At 39.7% G+C, this 24,792-nt stretch overlaps 1 protein-coding gene across 4 annotated transcripts in view; it reads left to right on the top strand.

Moving 5' to 3' along the window:
- The window catches only part of wdr75 (WD repeat domain 75), a 38,847-nt gene that overhangs the window by 11,605 nt on the left and 2,450 nt on the right, over positions 1–24,792 (top strand). For 2 of the 4 annotated variants that reach the window (XM_084688502.1, XM_084688500.1), the window contains exons 7-16: positions 3,888–4,004; positions 4,089–4,177; positions 4,307–4,465; positions 6,172–6,231; positions 6,434–6,549; positions 6,651–6,826; positions 9,635–9,786; positions 10,285–10,462; positions 16,135–16,226; positions 16,320–16,415. In XM_084688502.1, the coding sequence (XP_084544628.1) occupies positions 3,888–4,004; positions 4,089–4,177; positions 4,307–4,465; positions 6,172–6,231; positions 6,434–6,549; positions 6,651–6,826; positions 9,635–9,786; positions 10,285–10,462; positions 16,135–16,226; positions 16,320–16,415 (1,235 nt within the window). Of the gene's footprint in view, positions 1–3,887; positions 4,005–4,088; positions 4,178–4,306; positions 4,466–6,171; positions 6,232–6,433; positions 6,550–6,650; positions 6,827–9,634; positions 9,787–10,281; positions 10,463–16,134; positions 16,227–16,319; positions 16,416–24,792 lie in introns of all 4 variants that reach the window. The other 2 variants (XM_084688501.1, XM_084688499.1) reach the window with 1 other exon arrangement.

The raw sequence follows: 24,792 nt of genomic DNA, 5'->3' as shown, positions 1-24,792 counted from the left end.
TGTGTTTCTTCCTCCGCTTTTTGTGATCGTAACCCTTTGTAACTATGCTTAGTACATGTTCCACAACTTGCAATTTCTTTAAGAAAATGGAGTACAGTTAAGACGACAGTAACAAACTCACTTATTTGCAGTGTAACATTGATTGCCCAATTGACAATATTGAACTACAAAAACGAGTGCTTTTGTTGTTGAATATTGTATTTAATGTGTTTTTTGGCCTTAGTCACATTATGGATAGACAAAAATTACTATTAATTACACTGTCTGGTGACTAGCTTGCAGTAAATAAGTTATTGTCTACTTATGGCTAACGCATGTTGCATACAGTTGGAATATTGGTCTATTTGCCAGTTGCCAAATGGTAGGCATTTTAATAGCAAGCTAGCAATAGCTGAGCAAGTCTAGATGTAACAGGCTTGCTTGAAACCTTACAATGTAGAAGATTACTGTTGTATTACTCTTTTACTGCAATTACTTGCACTTAATGGTGCTAAAAAAACTGGTACAGATATTAGAAACGTTTTCTTAAAGAGAAAATCGATTTTACCTAGTCATAGTTGAAAAATGTATGCAAATCTCACAATTTGTAACTGCTGCTGTGAAACGATAGGTTTAAAAAAAATCCCCCGCTGTGACGTCCCAACAGGGCTCCACCTTTTTTGGTTCTTTGTCACGCCCCAACATTTACCTACAGACCAGCCCACCGGTGTTCAGGCCCAGGGACATAAATGGAGGCTGCGTAGATCTCCGACACTAGTTCATCTGCGCGCTGCTCTGTGTAGCCTACTTCCACAGGAATTGAAAGAATAACGTTTTTCTAAGGATATTGAAAATGGACCACAGTCGTAAATCTAGTGTTCCAGGCTGTACAGGGAATGCTGACAGTCATAGTCTTCCCACAAAACCAAACACTCGGTGGGCATGGCTGGTGTTTGTCTATGAGAAGATCCCTGTGAAGTTCGACACTCATTTATTCATTTGCTCGAACCATTTCAGCAAAGACAGTTTTGAATGAAAACCTTGGACAATTTAAAGAAGGATTTGTTAAGCCGCTGTTGCTGAAGAGGTGCTGTTCCAACCGTATGCTCATCACAAACGCAAGCTTTAAGTACGATTTTGTAGCTACATTAACAGTTAGCCTATTAGCAATGCTAACGTCTCCTGTATCTACCATAGGTAGAATGCTGTTTCTAAACACATCAACATACCTTACTTAGCAAATTAATCTTGCTAGACTAGCTGTAGTCGGCATTAGAAAGAAAGCTTCCAAAGATATAGCCAGAAAACAGTTATCAGTCTAGCTTATTCCTAACACCTGTCTAGATTATCTATTTGAAAGAACTGGAAAAATGCAGGTGGTAGATACAGGATACGTTAGCATTGCTAATAACTGTTACCGACAATCATAGTATGATTCATACTACAACTTGCGGTTGTGATGAACATAAGGTCGGAACGCACCACTTTTCAGAAACAGCTTCATAGCAAATCCTGCTTTATGTTGTCCCAGGTTTTCAAACCCGTCCTTGGTGAAAGGGTTCGCGCAAATGTGACGAGGGTCGAACTGCACAGGGATCTTCTACGCTACGTATAGACAATCAGCCATGCCCGTCTAGTCAATGTTAGCTAGACTGTAGCTCATCTGCTTTTTATTAACACTGATTTGCAATGAATGCTAGATAGCGAGAACATCTAGACTGTTGGCATGTAAACTAGTTTAGCTTGTTGACACCAAGAGCATAGGTAGAATGTGTGATGATTTAGCCTAGTTTATTGGCAATGGGGCTAACGTTATTTCATGTTCCTGACTGTGTTTCATTCAAATAAATAACCTGTGTTGTCATGTAAATCTACAATTCAAGATGCATGTTTGTCCAGATCTATTTTTCAGCAAGATAGCTAGAACTAACTGAAGCTGAGTTGAATCACAATAGTTTGTTTGCTAAGCTGTTGTGCTAACATTACCCACCTAAGGCGATCCTGTTTGCTGCCTTAGACAACAGAAGTGGAAAACGACTAACATAATCATTTTAAATCATATCTAGTGAATCTGTTAGTGTTGTGTAGACATAATAGATGTATTTGTTGTTTTCAGTGAGTGCTGTGGCCGTGTTGTGTCTTTACGCCGCAGCTTCACTCGTTGTAAACCAACCAATCAGTGCGCAAGTATCTGTATATTCATGAGCATACCATAAAAGGTGAAAACCTAGTGTTTTTTTCCCGGGAAAATTTCACTGGATGTATAAGGGGGGCATAGAACAGCACCTGGGGTGTTTTCAGCTCAACCAATGTTACATACCCTATTCGGAGACCTTAAGGAACCGTTTGAAATACCCAAAAAAACGAATCAATCACCCCTTGAAACTTTTATTTCTCTCACATGAATATAGGCTATATTTAAAAGGTAGACAGCAATGAATAAGATAGGATGGAGATACATTTTGAGTGGATTTAGGGGAGGGGCCTCCAGCTCCAACTTTGCGGGTGTCCTCTGCAAAGTCCCAGCCGCCACTGCCCGTAGTGTATGTAAAGCAGAGCTCTACGATAACATTTATTAATTTAGCAGACGCTTTTATCCAAAGGGACTTCCAAGAGAAAGCTTTACAAAGTGCATAGGTCCATAGCCACGGAAATATTTTTTATCAGGGGGGCTTAATCTTGCGGGGCGGCAGGGACAGACTGGAAGTAAAAATAGGCCCTGGACTTTTGCCCAGACCAGCCCACCAGAACCGGCCCCCGTATACTCCACCACAGCTGCCCTGCTAATGCATGCACATTCTGTGTTTGATGTGATGCTAGTTAAGGATTTCGCGAATTAATGCGAGCGTGCTTTTTGGTGAAAATGAATAAAGGCCAAGCATTTTTGGGCCTTTATTGTGCGCAAAATAGTTTTCAATCGTTATTCTTCTCCCGGTGCTCTCGATGGCCAGTCCACTACTGCGGGGCTGTGCCGTGCAGCCGCGGTGGTGGATTTTCAAGTCATATAATTTTAAATTCTCATGATGTCAGGGGGTGCTGCAGCACCCCTAGTTCCCGCGGCCAAGCATAGGTCACTGATAATAACAACAAGATAGCCCCAGCAGTGGTAGGAGAAGCCTTGGGAGGTGATGATTGGTCCAAGTGAGGTGGTGTACAGGGAGAAGAGGAGGGGTCCAAGGACGGAGCCCTGTAGGACACCAGTGTAGAGCTGGCGGGGGCCTGACACTTTGCCTCCCCAGGAGACCTGGTAGGATCTTCCCAACAGGTAGGATGAGATCCACTGACGTGCAGTGCCAGTGATGCCCATCTCAGAAAGTCTGGCGAGCAGGATTTGATGGTTAACCGTATCAAATGCTGCAGAAAGGTCCAGCAGAATGATGATGGATAACCTTGAAGCCGCTCTGGCAGACTGGATGGAGTGGTGACTGACAGGAGGGCGGTTTCTGTGGAGTGGCCAGTCTTGAGGCCCGATTGGTTGGGGTCGAGCAGGTTGTTCTGAGAAAGAAAGTTTGTCAGTTGGTTAGATACAGTGCGTTCAATTGTTTTTGAAAAGAAGGGTAGCAGTGATACCGGTCTGTAGTTCTGGAGGACGGCTGGGTTAAGGGATGGTTTTTTAAGTAGAGGGCTAACTCTGGCCTGTTTGAAGGCAGAGGGGAAAGTGCTTTTATATATTAGCATTGAGGGACCAGAGGTTTCACAGTCTCAGCCAGACAGAGTTGTGCAGAGATGGCTGTCAGCAGGGGAGAGAGCACGTCATGTTTGAGGTTAAAAGTCTTGTTTTGCTGACCTTTTTGTTTTTTTAATCACTAGAAATGTGATTTCATTTTTGTTCTTTTTATATCAAGGATGTGTGTAATAAATGGTTAAACATGCTTCAATTATCTTCTGTAATTTAATTGTCTTCTCAGGTTTCATTTGAGTGCAAGCTGTAAGAAAGGGGCAAGGAACGTTTTCACATGCATCTCTTGTCATCCTAAAGAGGACTGCATTGCAACTGGTCATGTTGATGGCAAGATTCGCCTGTGGTGAGTTGCACAAAGACGTTGACCTAGGATTTCACATCTATTAACAGTTTTGTGATTCATATTTTGTCATCCCTTTTACTACAGGAGAAACTTCAACCATAATAAGGAGTACACTTACTCCACCTTACACTGGCACCACAATACAGTCAACTCACTTTGTTTTACGCCAGAAGGTTTGTCATTCCTAGTTTGTTTTCAATTAGTTGTGCATGTTATGTTGGTATACTGCAATATGGTAGCAATTTATCTACAGCTATGGTTTCTCCAATGGTCTAAGTCTGTTTTGATTTATTTTGTTTAAGGCACAAACTTGCTTAGTGGAGGGTCTGAGTCTGTGCTGGTTCAGTGGCGCTACACACAGGAGAACCAGAAGGACTTTCTGCCTCGTCTTGGTGCCACCATTACACACATCACAGTGTCACCAGATGGGACGCTCTGCTGCACCTCGCACTCTGACAACAGTAAGGAGGGATCTCGCAAACACATGACCCATGGCACATTGAAAAGTCATAGAATCATCTATCCTTTATTCATGGCCTGATCACCGTCTTACACATGATTTCAGTCATGTAAGGGATAATGCCCGACGAGGTGTCCAATATCATCCTATAATAGACGATGTGAAGGCGCGAACTGTCCGACGTGCAGCGGAGCTTCCGCCGAGTCCATTATTGGATGATATTTTACTAGTGGTGGGCCGTTATCGGCGTTAACGTTAGACTCTTATTGGGCGATAAAAAAAATATTGCCGTTAATCTATTCTCAAAGTTGGGTTGGGAGCTGGGTCTATACTACGCAAGCTATGATGACTTTCACCTTGATATTTTAGCGCGGATGTATACCTAGCCGAATTGCACTGTAGGGGGCGAGAACGAGTCTTCGAACCTGTGTGTATGCCTTGTGTATGAAATTATCATATCAAATGTGACGTGCTAACATGGATGCAGCTATGAAGCCGCCTGGTTTGCTTCAGAGAATGTATTTTTAAGAAACTTCCCTATGGAAACCTCGACAAGACTAAGGTTGTTTGCACCTTGTGCTATGCGGAATTAGTTTACTGTAGGAGTTCTTCCGGTCTCAAAAACCACCTAAACGCAAAGCATCCCTTAGCTTATGCGGGAGATGCCGGGTCAAGCACTGATGTAGCACAGGGGAGGAGTCATCGTCAAACTACTATGTTTGAGTGCAACCGACGAAGGCCGTCAGCTCAGCTTTATCAGCCAAGCTAACGAATCTAATAAACACAAGTACATCTTATTGAACATAATTTATTTTCATCACCAATTATGTAAGTAGAACAGCTTTCTCAAGCAGTTTGTGATGCATTTTGGAAACGGGAAATAAGCCCCTGGGTGTAATGCGCCACCTGGCTTGAGAAATCCGTTCTCAAAGACTTACTTTTAGTCATTATTTGGGTAGCACACATTCTGAATGCCTTCGGCGGAATTCAAATGAGCCATTTTAATCTAGATTAACGCCAAGATTACAGTGAGATCTAGATTATCTATTATCTTTTTTTAATCAAGATTAAAAAATTGATGTATCCCCACCACTATAGTTTATACTTTGAAGGGCATTATCCTGCTTATACCATGGTCACTTGCCAACATGTATTTTTTTATTTTTTTACAAACATTAATTTAAGTTTTCATGTGTTTTGCAATAGAAATCTAACGTTTTTACATGTTAGCCATTTGATATCTCCGCTCAGTCTGCTCAGCTCATATAACCCATACTGGCTTTCCTTTGGCTGAGCTGTTAGCCAGAAAGCTAACGTCATGCTAGTAAGATTCAAACACAATAACATTGTGTACGGTTGGCAAACAGTAAATATAATTTGACAGTATGTTTGACAAGAAGACTAGCTATCCAGCTGTGTCATTTTCCCCAAATCAATATCAAGATTTTCCTGAACTAAATAATTGGCCATGTGTCGTCTAAAAAACGGTGTCGTGTTGGCCGGCGGTCGCAGCCTGGCTGAAGGTAGATTGTCTAACGAGGTGATTAGCGAATGGGATGTGCGATGAGCAGATGTGACACAGTAAATTAAGAAAATGTATATTCTCCAAGTAAGTTAAAATAAATGAAGTCACTCATTGGAAAAATATTTTAGCTTGTTAATGCGTTTCAATAAATTGTGTACTATCTTTCCTTGTGTGCCTTAAAGAGATTTCAATCATACAGAATGGTGTTAATGTGTCTGCCATCATTCAGGGTCTGGTTAAAGGTCAGTAACTTTACGTATTTTAGGTTTCCTTACATACATTGCCTCACAATACCTGGTGAAATGTTTTGGCTTAAGAGGAATTTAACCTTTATAAACTACATTTCTAAGATTTGTTTTACATAGCATATGTATTTAGAGCACACTCCCTGCTATCTATTGAGTGGGAAATGTTCACGTTTTCCTCTCTCCCCCTTACTCCCAGATGAGAAAGTGTGGACGGATCTAGTGATTGACCCGCGGAGTAAAGCTTTAGTGCTCAATGGTAAACCAGGACATCTGCAGTTCTATTCTCTCCAGCAAGACAAGCAGCTGTACAATGTAAGCTTTCCCTGTAATTCCTTTGCCCTGTTCTTTGTTACTTATTGGATATTTGTTAGATTTGTTTAATAGCTGACATACTTATTTTTCTCTCCATGCAGTTAGATATTGTACAGCAGGAGTACATTCATGAGGCAGGATTAGACCAGTTTGAAGTAGTCAAAGCTACATTTGATGCCTACGGTGACTGGCTTGCAACGGTGGAACAGAGAAGACAGGAAGGCTCTGGGCTGGAGATCAATTTGAAACTCTGGGCAAATGATGAACAGACACAGAGGTACTTTTATAGAACTGTTACTTGTGGTGCAACGGATCGGAAAATGTTTTGACATAACTGCTCTTCATTTATTGCGACTAAATCATGCTGTAGGCTTTTCAAGTTCTTTCGCTCCACTGCCAGCCACGACTGTCACTGCACTTTTTCTTAATAGCTCTTTTGCAAAGCGAGCATCGCAGATTAATTGGTTGGGATTCAACATTCCCCGTTCACAACACAAGCACTTTTTTGCGCTTGCAACTTGCTTTGTTGGTTGGTTGGTCTATAAGCATGTAGGGCTTGGAGTGGCACTGTACTTTCCAGCCAAATATATTCTAGCAACCCAGTTCCAAGTTATCACCTTTGGCGAGACTGGCCTTTCTCCTTTTTTAAACCACTGTCAATCAAACTGGAGCTGGAAGCAAGTTCAGTCAAGAATAGCGGGAACTGTTCTCATATTTGAATGCATGTTCAAATAAAATAAAGTAGGTTTGCGACAAAAGTAGGTATTTTGTTGACTTAAGCCATTTTTTACCTTAATTTTAAATTTCCCTATTCACATTCATGTTTATCTATTAGGGTAACTGTACAGTGTACTGTACAGTGCAAAGGTAATTTGCCTTTCAGTGGACCAATAAGCGTACTTGTTTGGGTGCACGACTTATATATTTATTTATCATTTTTAATTTACCATGAGGGGTATCAAGTATTGATAATAAGTAGGGGTGTCACAATAGCAAAAATTCGGTAGTCGGTGCCGATACCAGTAAAATAACACAATTCTCGATGCCAATTTCGATATCATGGTAAAAAAAAGGATTTTCTAAGATTCCATGTACTTGAACTTGAAACATGAACTTATTTATAAATTTATTTGGAAAAATAGCTAAATGTCATAATACATACAAAACATGTGCAAGAGAGCATATCAATTCAGCTAACAAGATGAACATGAGTTTACCTTCTAACCAAGGTAGGCTATCGGCTAAGGTTAAAACTACAGCATAGCTAACCTAAACTACGTACATAACATAAGCCATTTAACTCTAGTGCCCACCATCTCAAATAGGGGTGGGCGATATGGCTGAAATGTTCTATCGTGGTATAAGTAATTTTATATAATGGTTGTGGTATATATCACGGTATAATAACTGTTCCCGATGTTTTAAATTCAATTAAGATATGGTACAAAATAACCATACCGTACTTCATCATCACACTCGATTATTTATTACAAAAAACAACAACACATGAGACAATACTTAATGTGAGACAACACTTGTCTCACATGAGACAACACAAGTTAAAACAGAAGACTAAGAAAAGTTACGAGTACGAGCGTTCCGATTGAATAAACAGAGACTACGAAGGGGCACGCCAGAAGCCTGCAAGTGCTAGTTTCTGCTCCAACATTTCCATTGTTAGCAACAATGTCAACGCTACAACGGTGAATGTTACAGTGGGTGGCAACTGCATAGTAGAGCGAAACCACTCTCGGCCAATCATGTTTTTCAGTGATAGGGACCCATTTATGGAATAATTTACCAACTGAAATAAAAACACAAACCGATCTGAAAACATTAAATAGAAAGGTGAAACACTGGCTGAAAGAACCAAACATGTAGCCACTAAGTCAAGTCCATAAAGGCAGGAGCACACAGTGCGTCTCTGTTGTCCCTGTTGTAATGTATTGTGTTGTTACATGATGTGCTGTTGTGTGTAATGTGGTCATGAATCTGTGAAATGTTGATATACTAATATATTGCATCTGCTGCATAATAATGGAACTCACACTATGCAGTAAATTGTATTTGCCTAACTTTGTAGAAAGGTCTGACCAGGGACTGGGGTTGCAAATTAGCCTATTGGCTAAAAACCTTTTATGCAACACATCTACAACATTATCTATGTATGTAATAATGTGCGCTGCATTGTCCCTGACAAATAAACAAATAAATACAAATAACGATAGGAAATCCAGAGCCAACAATGCCATCTGACCTCTTAGCAATTACACACATTTAGTCAATGTTCTTAAACTCCACTGGTTATTGTCATTTTACTATACTGTTCATTTTAAACGGACATCAGACATGTGTTTCTTTGGAAAGATGACTGTATATTTCCTCTTTTGATTTGTATTTCCATTGTAAGTTTGGTCTTAAATTTCATTTAGAAGTGGTATTAAAAGGTCTTAAAAAGTCTTAAAATTGTCTTGTTTATACCTGTAGACACCCACTAGTACTGTGGACATTTTGTAGATTATTTTTACTATGAACGATCAAAGCTTTCAGTGCAGTCACTGCCTAATGTTTAGTCAGTTGCTCAAAGACTTATATTTACATTTATTTTAGGTATTGTGTGCTCTTTACAAAGTTGTTTACATGAAACTGGTCTTTAATTTCATTCTGTGTGGTATTAAAAAGTCTTAAATCCAACTGTCCTAAACCTGCAGATACTCTGATATAATATTGTTGATAGATGGCCTATACACCTCGTATCGGTTAGGACTTAAGATTTTTCTAACAAGCGACCACATTTTGAAAAACTTTCCCAAAAACCTGCAACTTGTGATTATTTCAAGCAACTGATAGAAGAAATATCAAAGTTGTGGATTATAGGTGGACTTGGCAACTCTGATTTTGTCGCGTTGACCCATGGTTATTCAACGCAACACTCAAATTAAGTAACATCTGTTTGTACAGCTTAAATATTCTGTTGAAATAAGTCAGCTGATCTTTGTTTCAGACATTTGATATAAAATATATTATTTCTTAATGTGTTCCTTTAATGTATTTGCTCCTTTTTCCAACCCCACCCCCTATCTAGTTTTGTGCTGAACACCACTGTCTCGGCCCCCCACGAGGACAGGATTACAGCCATGTGCTTCTGCCCTCTGCCAGAGACCACCATGCTTGTGACCACCAGCCAAGACAGCAGCTTCAAAGTTTGGCTGCTGGCAGACCAGTCAGACATGAATGGTTAGCCAGCCCAGTTCTAGCCTAATTGTTTCAAGTTCACCATTCAATATAATTCCTCATGGGTGCCTGCTAAAGAGATCCTTGGGAAACAGACTTGCACCCTTGGCCAGTGTTGGGCAGCCATCCATTATTTGAGTTGCGCATGTTGTGATTCATGCTGAAATGGGTTTGTGGCCAAAAAAAGGCTGACCATGTACAAACTCCATGAGAATGGTTTCACAAACCTCATGTAATGTGGCCACATGACTCAGTCTTTTGGCAAAGACAGCTAAATACGTCAGCATTTACAACACAAGGCAATTTTCACAAATGATCAAATCTGTCTCAAATGTCAGCTCACATTGCATGTTTACTTAACCTTGAACATAAGCAACACAAACATGTATTCACCAACATGTATTGTAGCGGTACAATTTGGTGGATGTAATCCCCAAGGTTGTAGTTAAATACTCCAGCAGTTAATTCTGTAACTTTCTCACTTCCCTTAACCCACAGAAGACGGTAACTCCTGGTCGTGTTACTTTGTTGGAAGATATCACCACTTGAAGCCTGAGTGTTGCTGCTTCTCGGCAGACGGCTCCTTACTGGCTGTGGGCTTTCAGGAGGTGGTGACTGTGTGGAGTTCTGCCTCTTGGGAACTGGTGACCACCTTTTCTAAGCCCCCAGGAACCATCAGGTGAGGATAAGTGTGTGCAAACAGCGACCCAGTGCTTGACATTGTACATACATACTAATAATTTACATGTTCAAAGAATCCAGTGTTTGGAAAGTAACAATTGCTACGGTGGACTACGGTTGTCACAATACTAGAATTTCAAACTCGATGCCGATACCCAGGTACTGGGATACTATTTTCGAAACCATGGGTGGACAATGACAAAATATATTAAGGATAGGGCTGTGAAATGATTAACATTTTTAATCAAATTAATTACAGGTTTCTGTGGATTAATCATGATTAATTACATATTACCGATTTTTTGTCATTAGTGTGCGTCTTTGATTTTGCGGTACCTTGATGCTCGAGTCACCCGTTGCCACTCGCAAAACTTTGGTGAACCTCCCGTCCTCAACAATATCAATCGGTCTACAGCTTTTTGCAATACATTTGGCAACTGTGCTAGTCACCTTGTCACAGGCAGACCTAGTGAGGGCCCTACTTTGTTCAGTGAGGGTGGTTTGGCGCATTCTACTTGAACTCCCCTCGCCGACCAACACATGCTTCGCGTTGAGGTGGTATAGGTTACTTTAGGCTGGTATTGCTTCGTGAAACGGTAACATTCAGTCATTTAGCATTCAGTCATTTAGCAGACGCTCTTATCTAGAGCGATAACGTCTTCCCGCAGAGTGTGCATATCACTTTAGTTTTATTGGATGTTCCATCTTAGTTTTTTTGGAACATGAACTTCTCATCCAGAAGTTGCAGATTGGGTGGAATTGTGGGTATATTACGTTAAATGCGTTAAACAAAAATAACGAATTAATCCTGTAATTTAATCATAACGCGTTAATTTTCACAGCCCTAATATTAAAATGCATACCTTTTTTTATTTAATAGAAATGAGAACAATACAAACAATATCAATGAAAACTGTTCAGTTGTCTAACAGTGCAATAAAAGACTGTATAGTATTTCCCACAGGTTGGAAAGCAATTTGTGGTGGTGTGTGTGTGGGCATCAGATTGATGCTTTTAAAATATGGAATATTTAATTTTTTCTTATGGGGGAGCATGCACCCGGACCCCCTCAGAGGGGTAATATCCTTCTCACCTTTTTCACCCCTGACCCGTTTTCATGCCTGAATGACAGTGTCGCTCCGTTTAATATTGGGTTAACATGACAACAGGAACGTTTGCTAATAACTAGGGATAAGTATTGATAAGATTTTAACTATTCTGATTCCTTATTCATTCCTGCTTATCGTTTCGATTCCTTATCAATTCTCTTATCGATTCTTATTGGACAAGGGGTGGGGAAAAAGAGCACAAACGGGTTTATTTACATACATTTTCTGTTATAGAATTTTCTATAATGCTACACACCATATACAGTATGTATTAGTGCTGTCAGTTTAACGCGTTATTAACGGCGTTAACGCAAACCCAAATTAACAGCGTCAATTATTTTATCGCGCGATTAACGCTCTTTTGTAGTTTTTTTCACATGCTGTTGCAACAACTACCGACGTTAGAAAAACTACAACACCACACCGGTTCTAGCTAGACCGGAAACAAAACAACAGGCACGCCAAACACTCGTTTGGCTTGCGAGCTGGCTAAAGAGTAGTAGCAGAGCCCGTTTACGGATATTAGACATTCTCTGGTAGTAGGCTAACGTTTTGAGTGGATGACGAGCGCGAGATGCCGAAATGGATGCCAATAAGATTCTGAATGGAAAGTTTGCTTTTAAAAAGTTGCCAAATGGTTCTATTGACAAGACCAGTGATCTGTGTGTTTTGTCGTTGTAAACTGAGCTATCATCGCAGCACGTCCAGTCTGAAATACCACTTGATGGCCAAGCACACAGCTGATGCGAATTCTCTGCCCCCTCGTTAAAGCCAGGCGATTGCAATGTTGTTTTCAATAAAAAAAATATTTGCACAAAGCAATCCGAACCACTTTTCTATGTTGATAAGAGCATTAAAATTTGAAAAAAGATTGGGACAAAAATAAATCAGGGACATTTAGAATAGATACAAATGTGCGATAAATTGTGATTAATCGCGAGTTAACTATGACATTAATGCGATAAAATATTTTAATCGTTTGACAGCACTAGTATGTATACATACACATTTACATTTTGTTGTCACTCTTCTTCTACACTTCTATTTGACCTTGGCTGAAAATGGAAGATTCTATAGCTAAGCTATGTCAGTATATATAGCTACGCGAGCTTAGCTATAGAATCTTCAATTTTCAGCCGAGGTCAAATCATATAACGTCACTGTGTCCATCCCGACCGGTTTTTAGCTAGTGTAAAGGGCCCTATTATCGTCCACTCTAAATCTCCAACGTTCGGGGCCCCATTATCGTCCACAACCGTTTCTTCCGTTAATTTCTTAAAGAAGATATGCAGCAGCAACGAAAGAAAGTAACTCATCGATATGTATACATCTTATATTGCTGCACACCAAATTACAGCTTCTTACTTTGAGATTTGAGTATGTAAATACCTTCTCAAACCGTATGTGTAGCATCTGCCTTCCGCAGCGTCAAACTGACATTTCTCCATTGAAAGTGGTTGGGTGGACGATAATGGGACCCCCTGACTAACTGCTAAAATCAGGAAAGTAACATTTCTAGGCATATCCTGATTGGATTTCAAAACCGGAATGTTATGAACAGAGCTGTACTGACGTACCATAGCAAACAATGGGGTTTTAAGTGCAATGTTTTAAAATCACACTCTCGGTGTGATCGGCCCGAATTGCTTAAGTTGGTACAGGCTACTCTCTCTAGACTGAAGTAACCTTGTCTGAACTAGCTAGCTAGCAAGGCAAGACAGCCCTCTTAAAATACCGATTTAGCTATATAACTACTGTAGCTTACCAACGTGAGGTTGCCTACTGTAAATAGGTCATTTAAAATTCAAAACCAGGTTATTTAATATTTGTACTCACTTTTTCCTTGAACTTGGTCGACGATCAACGATAAACTCCCGCTTCTATACTATGTATCAACCTAGGCTGCACTCTAACCTGGCCCATTGCAACCTCTTGTGGGGGGAGGGGTGACAGGCTCTGAGTGTGAAGATGCGTGACAGGATCTGAGTGGGGAGATACTAGGATTTCTATGACGAAGTGTTTCAATCGTAGATTGTGGTTAAAATATGTTTAAAACGTTTTACGTTGATTTGTCCTACAGTGAAGTTGAAATCCCATTTTCCATATAAAAAAAAAAAAAATCTTGATGACGGACAATATGCGACTCGCGATGGGGGGGCCAGTGGGGGGCCAGCCGTGGCCCCCCCGGCCCCCCCGCTGATGGCACCACTGCTGACCATCAATGCTGTCAATATATCCGGGGACGTAGTTATGTCCTCCACAATAAGATATCACGCTTAAACATCTCCAAACTATGCGATAAAATCTCAATTTGACTGTATACCACCACGTGCTGGATGTTTTGTTGAACTCTTCTCATGTCAGTCCCTTGCCCCCCTCCCTTCCTCGCCTCGACTACAGATCACCTCACACATTATGTATTTTGGCATTGGCCAAAGTAATGTTAAGCTAGCGTTCAAAAAAATACACTTGTATGCTAACCCATAGTAGCAGAACGATGACAATACAAAAACACTTTTCAGAGTAAAGATCGTCACCTTTTGGCTTTCTTTCATCAATGTAACTTTCCTAAATTATTTTGACATGCAAACGTCCATACATATTTATGAAATTTGACATGTAGATTGTTTGGTGTGCCTAAAATAATACAACTTACACTTTGCTAGCGATTGCAAAAGAAAATGGTGGCAAAAAGACTGGAAACTGGGTGTCCAAACCCCGTTCGGGTTTGGACAATAATAGTTTACAGCGGTAGAGATTGGACACAGTGACGCTAATGTGACAGTGTTTCTCAGTTTAATATTGGGTTAACACGACAACGCGAACGTTTGCCGATAACACACGCCCTCTGATAATTAACGTGAAGTGATCAATGGGAGACGAATGTCGGAGCAAAAATTTATGCTTCAAACGACGGGACTGAAGATAACTTGATCGACTACACACAATAAAGGCAAATTGCTTTGTGGTTGCGATCACTTTTGAGGGGTTTAGCTCTACCTTGGATAGTTGGAGATGAAGCGCGAACGTTAACTGCGATGCTGCATGCATCGAACACATGACATTCCAGTAACTTAATTCCATGCTGTGTGTTCAAATGCTTCTTCATATTTGTTGCATTACCTCCCTTCGACGAAATATACTTTTTACACGCGTTACAAGTGGCGTTGCCATTTGTCGTGTGAAAACAACCAAACTTTAGAAAGCTTCTGCCTAGTTGCCATGTTTGCTGCAGTCTGAATTAACTATAAAAGTTTGCGCATGCGCAACGGCACAGAGAACCGTTAAAGAATTTGGCTGACGATTCCAAGGAATCGGTTCACTGGGAACCGGTTCTAAACAATAATTTTATTATTAATCAAAATGATTCACACCTTCACAAAATCCACACGCCCAACCTAAAATACACAAATTTAACACCCTATACAAAATTCGGTTCAGGCTGGTCCTCATTCTCAATACGTGCCTTTTTCAGTCGCGGACAATTCTTTTCAATACTCATCTTGATTGAAGAAGAAAACATTGTAAGAATAAAAAAATTACTTAACATTATTTATATTAAGTTTATTTGATTCACAGCTGCTACGTATAGTGTTTTGACCTCACCAACCCAACTGCATTTTACCGCAAACTTGCGACTAATTAACGTTCTAAAGGTGCAAAGTATGTGTGTCAAAAATATTTTATACATAAAAGGTAGTGCGAGCATACATTTTGACAACCCTACCGTGGACCGTATTTGAAAAAGGTCCATAAATATTCCATACTGTCAGAGTAACTCGAAGGGAAAATAGATTGAAATCAAAACATTTCCATACTTATGCATATCAATCAATGTGAAGTTTTTTTTTTTTTTTTTTTTTTTATAATAAAATAAAAAAAAGAATAAGTCTCCTGCATTGTTCAGAAGGCCGGTCCAAATGTGTGGTTTGGGGACCCCTGCTCTACACTTTGTGCCAGAGTAGTACTGGTACAAAGTTGGTTGGATAAGTCTTAACTCTGTCCCTACGCTGCTAAAAGAACCTCATGTACAGTAAAAATTGTTTAGTTATAATTCTAGATTTTCACTCTAGATGTTATCTTTGCTGTGTAACCAAACAATCTTTATTATTATAATGTCCAACCAGTCGTGACTTAAGGTGACGACCAGTGTTCCATGAAATCCTTTTCTTGAATACCATGACCAAGTAGCTTTGGACATTTATTCATTTAGCAGACGCTTTTATCCATAGCGACTTTCAAGAGAGAGCTTTACAAAGTGCGTAGGTCACTGATCATAACAACAACAAGATAGCCCCAAAGCATTGCGGGTAGCCAAAACAAGAAGCACACATTGTGAACAACCGTATGTGTATACTTTTGGCACCATATGCTGTAAGTGCTCTGTAGTACAATTGCTTCCATATTGTGTGTGTTTAAAATGACTGATTAACTCAATTGTTTTCTGGTTCAAAATGGTATGAGATGACAGTGATGTTGTTACAAACCCTCCCCAGGGGTCGTAACAGATGTTATAACTGTATTATTTTAAGGTTTAAAATGGTCTGTCTCTATCCACCAGGGACATTTGTTTTGGACGACTGAGCTGTTCCAAGTATCTGCTAGGAACAACCACCAAAAACCTCTGCTGTTGGAATATCCTCACCTGTGCATGTAAGGTCATATCCTGCCTCTCCGATCTCCCTGGGCCGCTCTCTCTCCCCTGTGTCCTCAATCTGTTTTTGTTGTTTATCTTTACTCCATCAGTGGAGTGGAGTACCTCCATGGATATGTCTCTTCTCGTGGCTGACCCCCTGTCTGAGCACATGGCTGCCTTTAGCTGTCAAGCTGGCAGCACAGACTGTAAGTTCTACCATACACTACCATAGAGGTTTTTCCTTGATTTGGGTTTAATTATACATATATATATATATATTTATTTTTTTTACTGTTGGAGACAAAATATGATGGTGTAAAATTGCGTTACAACTTCAACTGCAACATTTGTTTTTACCTCTTTACGTTCCATGGCCCACGTGGAACAACGCACAAAATTATTTGTTTTATATTGGTACACATGCCATATATTGTTGGAAAGCTAAGATTCTTGTGATTCTATTGATGTAATTTTTGGTTACGTAAATTTCAAGATCGAGTCGCAACAGCAGGTACAATCAACGTCTTTGTCCAACCAACAAACCTAAAGAAAACAGAGACGACTCACCTATATGAGCAGTGATATATTGGTTTTGAGGGAATTTAGGCCGCCCTTCTTCTGCATGCCAGGCAGGCTTAGAATTGCGAAACATTATTGGATAATTCTTATAATTAGACATTTCTCTGGGCCAATCGGAATCTTAGCACTTCTTCTTGGCCAATCGGAATCTTGGCACTTGCGTCAGAATCTTTAAGCACACAGCGTCAACTGTTACTTGCACTGGCCAGCTTGCCTACCGAAGTTGAGTTAGCCAATGTCGTTAGCGATGCTAGCTAACGTTAGTTTGCTGTATATAACATTTCACTGGGTCTTGCAGCTGTGTTTTTAGCAAGTTGCAGTATTTCCAAGCCCTGATAGTGTAACTGAGGGTTAAGGTTAGATACGACGTGCATATATGTGCTAGGCTGGATAGAACTAGCACTATATGGGATAGACTGTTGCACAGTACTTGTAGCTTAAGTACTATCTATCATGCCGTGGTGTACTGGCAGCATCATACATTTAAGCAATTCAAGACTTGCATGTGCAGTAAGTAATGTCACATTAAATAATGTATTTAAACTCAAGCTGGTGTGGTGCGTCGCTGTTTTCAATGCTACAGGCTAAACTAGGTTATGTCAAAAAAGTTCTTCATTTCTGGCACATTCAGTAAAGTTTGGCTAGCAACATCAGCTAGGCTATAGGCTTCTTCATGCAGCTTCTCCATGCAGGGCTCTAGACTGAGACCAAATGGTCTGCTTTTTTTACTGACAATGATTGCTATCAGCAAATTTCATTTGAATTAGCCATTTCCCCCTAAATACAGTCGTATGCAAAAGTTTGGGCACCCCTGATAATCTCCATTCCTTTCATCTATAAATTGTTGGTCGTTTGGATGAGGAACGTCTTTGTCATATACATACCCATACGTCATGGACAGTGATATTTTTGCAGTGAAATATGGTTTATTTGATAAACAGAAAATATGCCATATGCATCTTAAGAGAATTAGACACGAAAATCAAATTAATATTTACTAGAGCCTCCCTTTGCAAAAATAACAGCCTCTAGATGCTTCTTATAGCCTCTGATGTGTCTGGATTGAGGTAATTTGGACCATTTTTCCTTACGATACATCTCCAATTCAGTAACGTTTGATGGGTGCCTCGCGTGGACAGCCCGCTTAAAGTCACCCCATAGATTTTAAATTATATTCAAGTCTGGGGACTGGGATGGCCATTCCAGAACATTGTAGTTGTTCCTCTGCATAAATTCCTTAGTGGATTTGGAGCAATGTTTCGGGTCGTTGTCCTGCTGGAACACCCAACTCCGCCGTAACTTCAGCTTTGTTGCAGATTCTTGAACATTATTGTCCAGAATTTGCTGGTACTGTGTTGAATCCATGCGATCCTGAACTTTAACTAGATTCCCAGTTCCTGCACTAGCCACACAGCCCTACAGCATGATGGACCCCCCACCAAATTTTACTGTGGGCAGCAAGTGTTTTTCTAGGAATGCTGTGTTCTTTTGCCTCCATGCGTAACGCCTCTTGTTGTGACCAAATAACTATCTTTGTCTCATTAGTCCACAGCACTTTGTTCCAAAATGAGCCTGGCTTGTTCAAATGTAGTTTGGCAAACCTCAAGCGAGCCTGTTTGTGGCACGTGTGCAGAAAAGGCTTCTTCCGCATCAATCTCCCATACAGCTGTTCTATGTGCAATGTGCGCTGAATAGTCGAGCAATGCACAGTGACACCATCTGCAGCAAGATGACCTTGCAGGTCTTTGAAGGTGGTTTAAGGGTTGTCCTTGACCATTCTTCGCCTTAGCTTCTTTGTTATTTTTCCTGGCCTGCCACTTCTGGCCTTAACAAGAACTGTGCCTGTTACCTTCCATTTCTTAATGACATTCATCACAGTGGAAACCAATAGCTGAAACCTCTGGGATAACTTTTTTTAGCCTTCCCCTAAACTATACTGCTGAACAATCTTTGTTTTTTTAGATCATTCGATAGCTGTTTTGATGCCCCCATTTTGCCACTGTTCAGAGGAGAATCAAAGAGAAGCACAACTTGCAATTGGCTAACTTAAATACCCTTTCTAATGATTTAATGCACCTTTCTATGTAATTGAAGGCTTAACGAGTTAATCAGACTAATTATGTGTTACAGTTAATCAGCATTTAGTAGGGAGAGGTATTCAAATCAAATAAATGATTAGGGTGCGCAAACTTTTGCACAGCCTATTTTTCACATTTGATTTAATTTCACACAACTAAATACTGCTACACCAAATATATTTGTCTGGAAAACACCCCAGCACTCAGTGTTAACTAGAAAAGGAATATTACAATATTATATTGATCTTTTTTGGTGAAGACAGTAAATTATCATGCAGCCTCAGAGGGGTGCCTAAACTTTTGCATACGACTGTAAATATCAAGCTTATTTACGTGTTTGGGGGTATATTTTCAGTTAGCAGATTGTACTGTTTGAATCGCGATTCCATCTGAAAAAAATACTGCTGGTGACAACGTTGTTAGAATAGCTAGTTTCAAAGGGGTACCCATCTGCAACCGACGCACACCCTACAATTTCCCCCAGAAATGTTACCATCTCTAGTTCCTCTTTCAAGTAATAAGCTCCTGTGTTCAAATGTTGAGCATTAAATTAGCTGCATGATCTGTAGAGATCTTGGGACGAAGCTGCAATAGCGTACATAAGTGTTTTATTCTGTAGAAATTGTGTAAATGTTTTATGTAGTTAGATGTTCTGAGGAAAATGAGTGGAGTTGGTGAAGCGCCCTGGTGAGTTGCAGTCATTCGCCATAGTTCTTGTACTAATCTGAGGCTAATCTCCACAGATATCTATATTATGACTATGGATATCTATGCCTAGTCTCCTGCAAATCTCCCCAACGTGACGTCATCACCAAATTGCGCTAATATGCTAATGCTAACACCAAAAATGACAAAAACTGGTCTTTAGCTTTAAATGATATATATATCTTGAGTGCTTCATGTACCCATTTATCAACAGTGATGTTTAACCTGCAATATGGCCTTTGTCACGCTGAGAAATGTGTAATTTGCATATTAAAACCACAAAAAATCGAGCCCCACCACCTGCGACACTGTCACCTTTTTTACTCTGAGGAGTTTGCGGGTCTGATTAATTCAATTCATTATAACAAATGTTCTTCTTCAATATCACAATGTAATTGGTGCTTGCATGACGTCAGTTGTTGTTGGCTCCAGTCATTGGTTGGCTCCAGTCAACGCTCAAATATCATGGCAGCTGCAGCAGAGTCTGAAGCTTCAAAAGTATGGGAATACTTCGACTTAAGGCCTTCACCAAACAATAAAGTGGTTTGTACATTGTGCATAGTTGCAATGGCATACCACAGCTATGCACGAGCACCTGAAAAGAAAATATAGAGGCGCTGTACAGTTTAGCTGCTATTTAGCTAGGACAACAAAGGCGTATGAAGTGATCTAAAGACATTAGCCCTACTGTACTCCGGCTTTAGTCTGTGGTAAATGTAGACTACCTGGTTCTTAGATAATTGGCAAGTATCTCTAGAATCATTACCAAACTGGCATAAGGACCAGCCCAGAACCAGCACCTTGGAATTTTTGGTTTAAAAGGGGTGTGTGCTTGTGTATGTTGGGATATGTTATGTACCTTATCTAAATATTTTAATTAATTTAATTAACGTTGGAGTTGATAGTTTAAACCTACAGTTTAGCAATTACATTTGTAAGCCTTTGTTTGTTTGTTAATGACATATAAAGTTTGTTGTTTTAAAAATAAAATTAACTGAAATGGTCAATTTATTTTTTAGGGAGGAAAATTAATAGTTTAGATTAATCGACTAATCGATAAAATAGTCTACAGATTAATTGATAGAAAAATAGTCGTTAGTGGTAGCCCTGGTATGGATAAAAGTATTTGACCCAAGGGTCTTTTTTGTAGTCTCCAAAGGGCCCTTTTAGAAAATGCCTGGAAGTACATTTACATTTATTCATTTAGCAGACCCTTTTATTCAAAGCGACTTCCAAGAGAGAGCTTTACAAAAGTGCATAGGTCAATGATCATAAACAATGAGAGCCACAAAAACATTGCGGGTAGCCAAAACATGAAGCATACATTGTGAAAAGCAAATAAGTGTCAATAGGAAGAAACATAAGAGCATGTAGTTAAACAAATTACAAATGAAACAACATGAACCTCAAAAGTGCAAGTGTATACCTGTAGGAAAGCAAGCAACAATAATATAATTTACAGCGAGTACAAGCAGTTAAATCAGTTAAAACTAAGGATGCACCGATACTAGTGTTGGTATCGGGCCCGATACCAAGCTCAATGTTTAGCTACTCGTAAACATACCCCCGATAACAAAGACAGCCAGGCCAAATCCCCTCAAATTTTTTACATACTATTTTTTTTTTAATTATTATTGTTATTATGACAATGGTGTAGGTATATATACACAGCTTTCTTTTGTAGCTCTAGATTTATTGCTAGGAAATTACTGGAGTTTTCCAATTCTTAGCCTACATGAATGGTGGTGTTAAAACAACACAGAACGTAGACAATTAACATCAGTCTCGACGCAGCATATTACAGAATATACAACAAATAATGATACCAATGCCATCATAATCAAGCAAATATTATACGGTCTATTAACATTATATTAATAAATCCGACCACTGTCAAACTAAACATTCCACAGCGCTGGTCTGACCGCTTCTTAGACTGTTTATAAACTTTACAGAATTAAATGAGGTTAAACAGAGGACTAAGAACAACAACCAAACAGCTTACTTTTATCATTAACGCCAGCCTGATGTTGTCATACTCATAATTCTAGTCAGAATACGAGTCTGATACTGCTCCATTGAACTGTGAATGTGGGGCGTATTTCAACCGAACCCGGAAAAAAATGCTTCTTCCCTCAATTAGATAGAGCTACAACCAATCAACAACGTAGTATGTGACGAATCCCGTAGGAAGGACGGCAAAAAAAAATTTGATCGTCAAATTCCTTGATCGCGTTTCTCTGTTCCTCTTTAAAAATTAATGTGCTGTTGATGTCAGCGGAAGCCATGTTTGTTAAACAAATTCAACCCAAGCGCTCTTTGGTGACATGGTTGATGACGTTACTGTTGATCATCTGTCCATCATTGTATAAAGCCTGCCCTGACAATTTGATTAGTACGAACAGCTCGTTAGGGCATAGTTTTCCCCCAACGGAGCAATGCCAGACCGAACTTCCCGACCTAAAATGTTGTGGGCGGTGCTAAGTTTGGCTCGGACCCAGGCTACACCAACGCACCATTTCACTATATTAAAGATTGCGAGCATAAAAAAACTTCCAACCGTCATTTCTAATAACTCTAGCAGATAAGTCTGTTGACAAGCGTAGTCGGTCTCCTATTGGCTGATCCCACCAGCCTTTCTTAATGGTAATTATGCCCTTTGAAGGTGCATAATTATCTGTGCGTACCAGAAATATATTGGTACTTGTACTCGGTTCTTAAAAAATAGTATTGGTGCATCCCTAGTTAAAACTAACCAACAAGTCACTCAATAACCATCATTGTGTTCCTGGAGGAAATAACCTAACATCGGATCCAACAAATCTTTCTTAACCTTTTAGATGTGAGTTCTAAATATTTCCGACGCTTCCATCAGAGTGAGTTATTTTTCCAAAACGGAAGCGAGCTAGCTTTAGTTAACTTCCGTTACCTAGCAAGCTAGCATAATACTCGTAGCAATGCTACTACCTGCTAGTTTACTTGTTAGCTTCCTAATTGTAAATACTATAGTGTTTGTCATGTACTTTTTGTGTAACGGAAAATTGTCGGTTGGAATGTTCAGAATCGCACATGTGCGACGTTGCACTGTGAGACCCGCATTTGAACGATCACATATGTGCGGCGCTACTCCTTAACGGGTTAAGTACCGTTGTACTCCCGGGAACAAGTGCATCTTGTACCTTTTCTTGAAGGTAGGGAGACAGTCAGTGTCTCTGATGGAGTCTTTGTACGCCAAGGCTGCCACTGCAGTACTAGGCTGCCTTAACTATGCTAAGCTATAGCTGACAATGATCCGTCAATTATGACGACAACTTGCGTCTCGCTTGTCACAAGTACCGAAACTTTGATCTTTAGCTAGCTACTATGTAACCTATTCAGCTACTAGATCCCCTTCTGCTCTACCTGTGAAACTAAATTACCTAAGCACAATGAATGGAAACAAACTAACTACTTACAGTTCAGGTGGCAGTCACTAAGTACACTCAGCAAAGACACTATGTGCCAAGTACCCTACGAAACATATTTGGTTTTTGTGGTACTATTATCAACTTTAGACTTTGACTAGGTAAGGATTCATGTTGTGGTCACATTGTTTTCCAACTAATACCTCCCACCTGCATCTGTATGCAAAATTACTAAATTCAGGCGCAAATAAAAACGTTCTATTTCATTGTTGTCAAGCTTTTATTACTCAAGCAATAGCACTCTAACAATGAAGAACTTCAGTGTCACCTTTCAAATGAGACCACAACCATGGTCTCCAAATTGTTCAAGAACAACTTTCAATTTACTTTGGGTATGCCTTGTTTAGGCATTTTAGGCTCGTTTTACAGGATTGTTAAGAGGTTAGTAAGTAAAGTAAGTTAATTGTAGTTAATTGTTGTTCGTAAAGCACACTAACACAGCAAGGCTGACCGAGGTGCCGGGCAAAAGCACTACAAAATAATAATAATAATTTAAAAAGACACCATGAAATACATAGTAGAAACAAAATACCAACAGTCAATAACAGTAAAATAAGTAACATCACAACTCAAGAGGTAGTGGGAAACGCTAGTGCATATAGGTGTTTTGATTTTAAAACAGAAAATGGAGCCTGCCTGATAGAGGGGAAGTTGATTCCACAGCCTAAGACCAGCAACTGCGAAGGCTCTATTTCCTGTATGTCTACAGTAGGGCTGCAACAATTAATTTGTTGTGTCGTGCGATTATTACGCCACTCAATATGTCGCGGAGATGTTTGAGTCACAAAAAAAAAAAGTTACGTTGAGCGCGGAGCGGAAGTAGAGGAAAGGCCATCGGAGAGACGTTGTTGAGTAATGTTCTGAAACACATGACGGAGGCAGATAAATCAGTACGACCCAAGCCATCCAAGGTGTGGGAGCATTTCACACTAAATACATCAAAACGGTGTGTTAATTGACCGAGGTGAAGTTAGTTTCATATTCAACATTTGTCTCACATTCGGAAGACGCTACTTTGCAGCATCGTGTTTGGGACCGGGTGAAAACAACCCATACCATTTTGAAAAATGCAGACTTTTATAATATTTTTAGGAATATAAAACCTCAAACAGACACCAGAGTATCTTAACAATGTCTGGTATACTTCCAAAGCCTTAACTTTTTCAATGAAGTTTCAGATAAAATTATAGAAAATCACTAATCTTTGAAAATAGCTTAATCCTCGCAAATCTTAACGTCTTTCAAAATTGTGTCAAAAATCTTAAATATACACCAGATTATTCTAATAAAGTCTGCCTACTTCCACAACCTTTCAATGTTCAATAAAGTTTTAAACAAAACTCAAATATATTGCTTATCTTGGAAAATAGCATTAAATCCACGCTGATATTAATAACATTTTCAAAATTGTGTGCCTGTTTGTGCACATCTTGAAGATTGTTTGCAGTGTGAATTTGTCAGGTCTGTTTTTGAATAAAGGGTTGAAAATTAATGTGTTTTTTTTTTATCCGATTCATCGATAAATTGAAAAGAGAATTGACAGATTAATCGATTATTAAAATAATCGTTAGTTGCAGCCCTAGTTTACAGTGTGACCGGCGAGTGTACAAAAGTAGCTTGTCCGCAGACCTCAGTGACCTAATGGGTGCGTGTAATTGTAAGAGGTCCGAGATATAAGGGGCCATTAAGAGCTTTAAAAACAAATACAATTTTAAAATGTATTCTGTACTGGACAGGAAGCCAGTGCAAAGAGGCCA

The sequence above is a fragment of the Hypomesus nipponensis genome, chromosome 23 (assembly GCF_054491055.1).
Source record: "Hypomesus nipponensis isolate SF chromosome 23, ASM5449105v1, whole genome shotgun sequence".
In the NCBI taxonomy this organism is placed as follows: Eukaryota; Metazoa; Chordata; class Actinopteri; order Osmeriformes; family Osmeridae; genus Hypomesus; species Hypomesus nipponensis.
The sequence above is the reverse complement of the archived record's forward strand: the minus strand, read 5'-3'. Positions and strand labels throughout refer to the sequence as shown.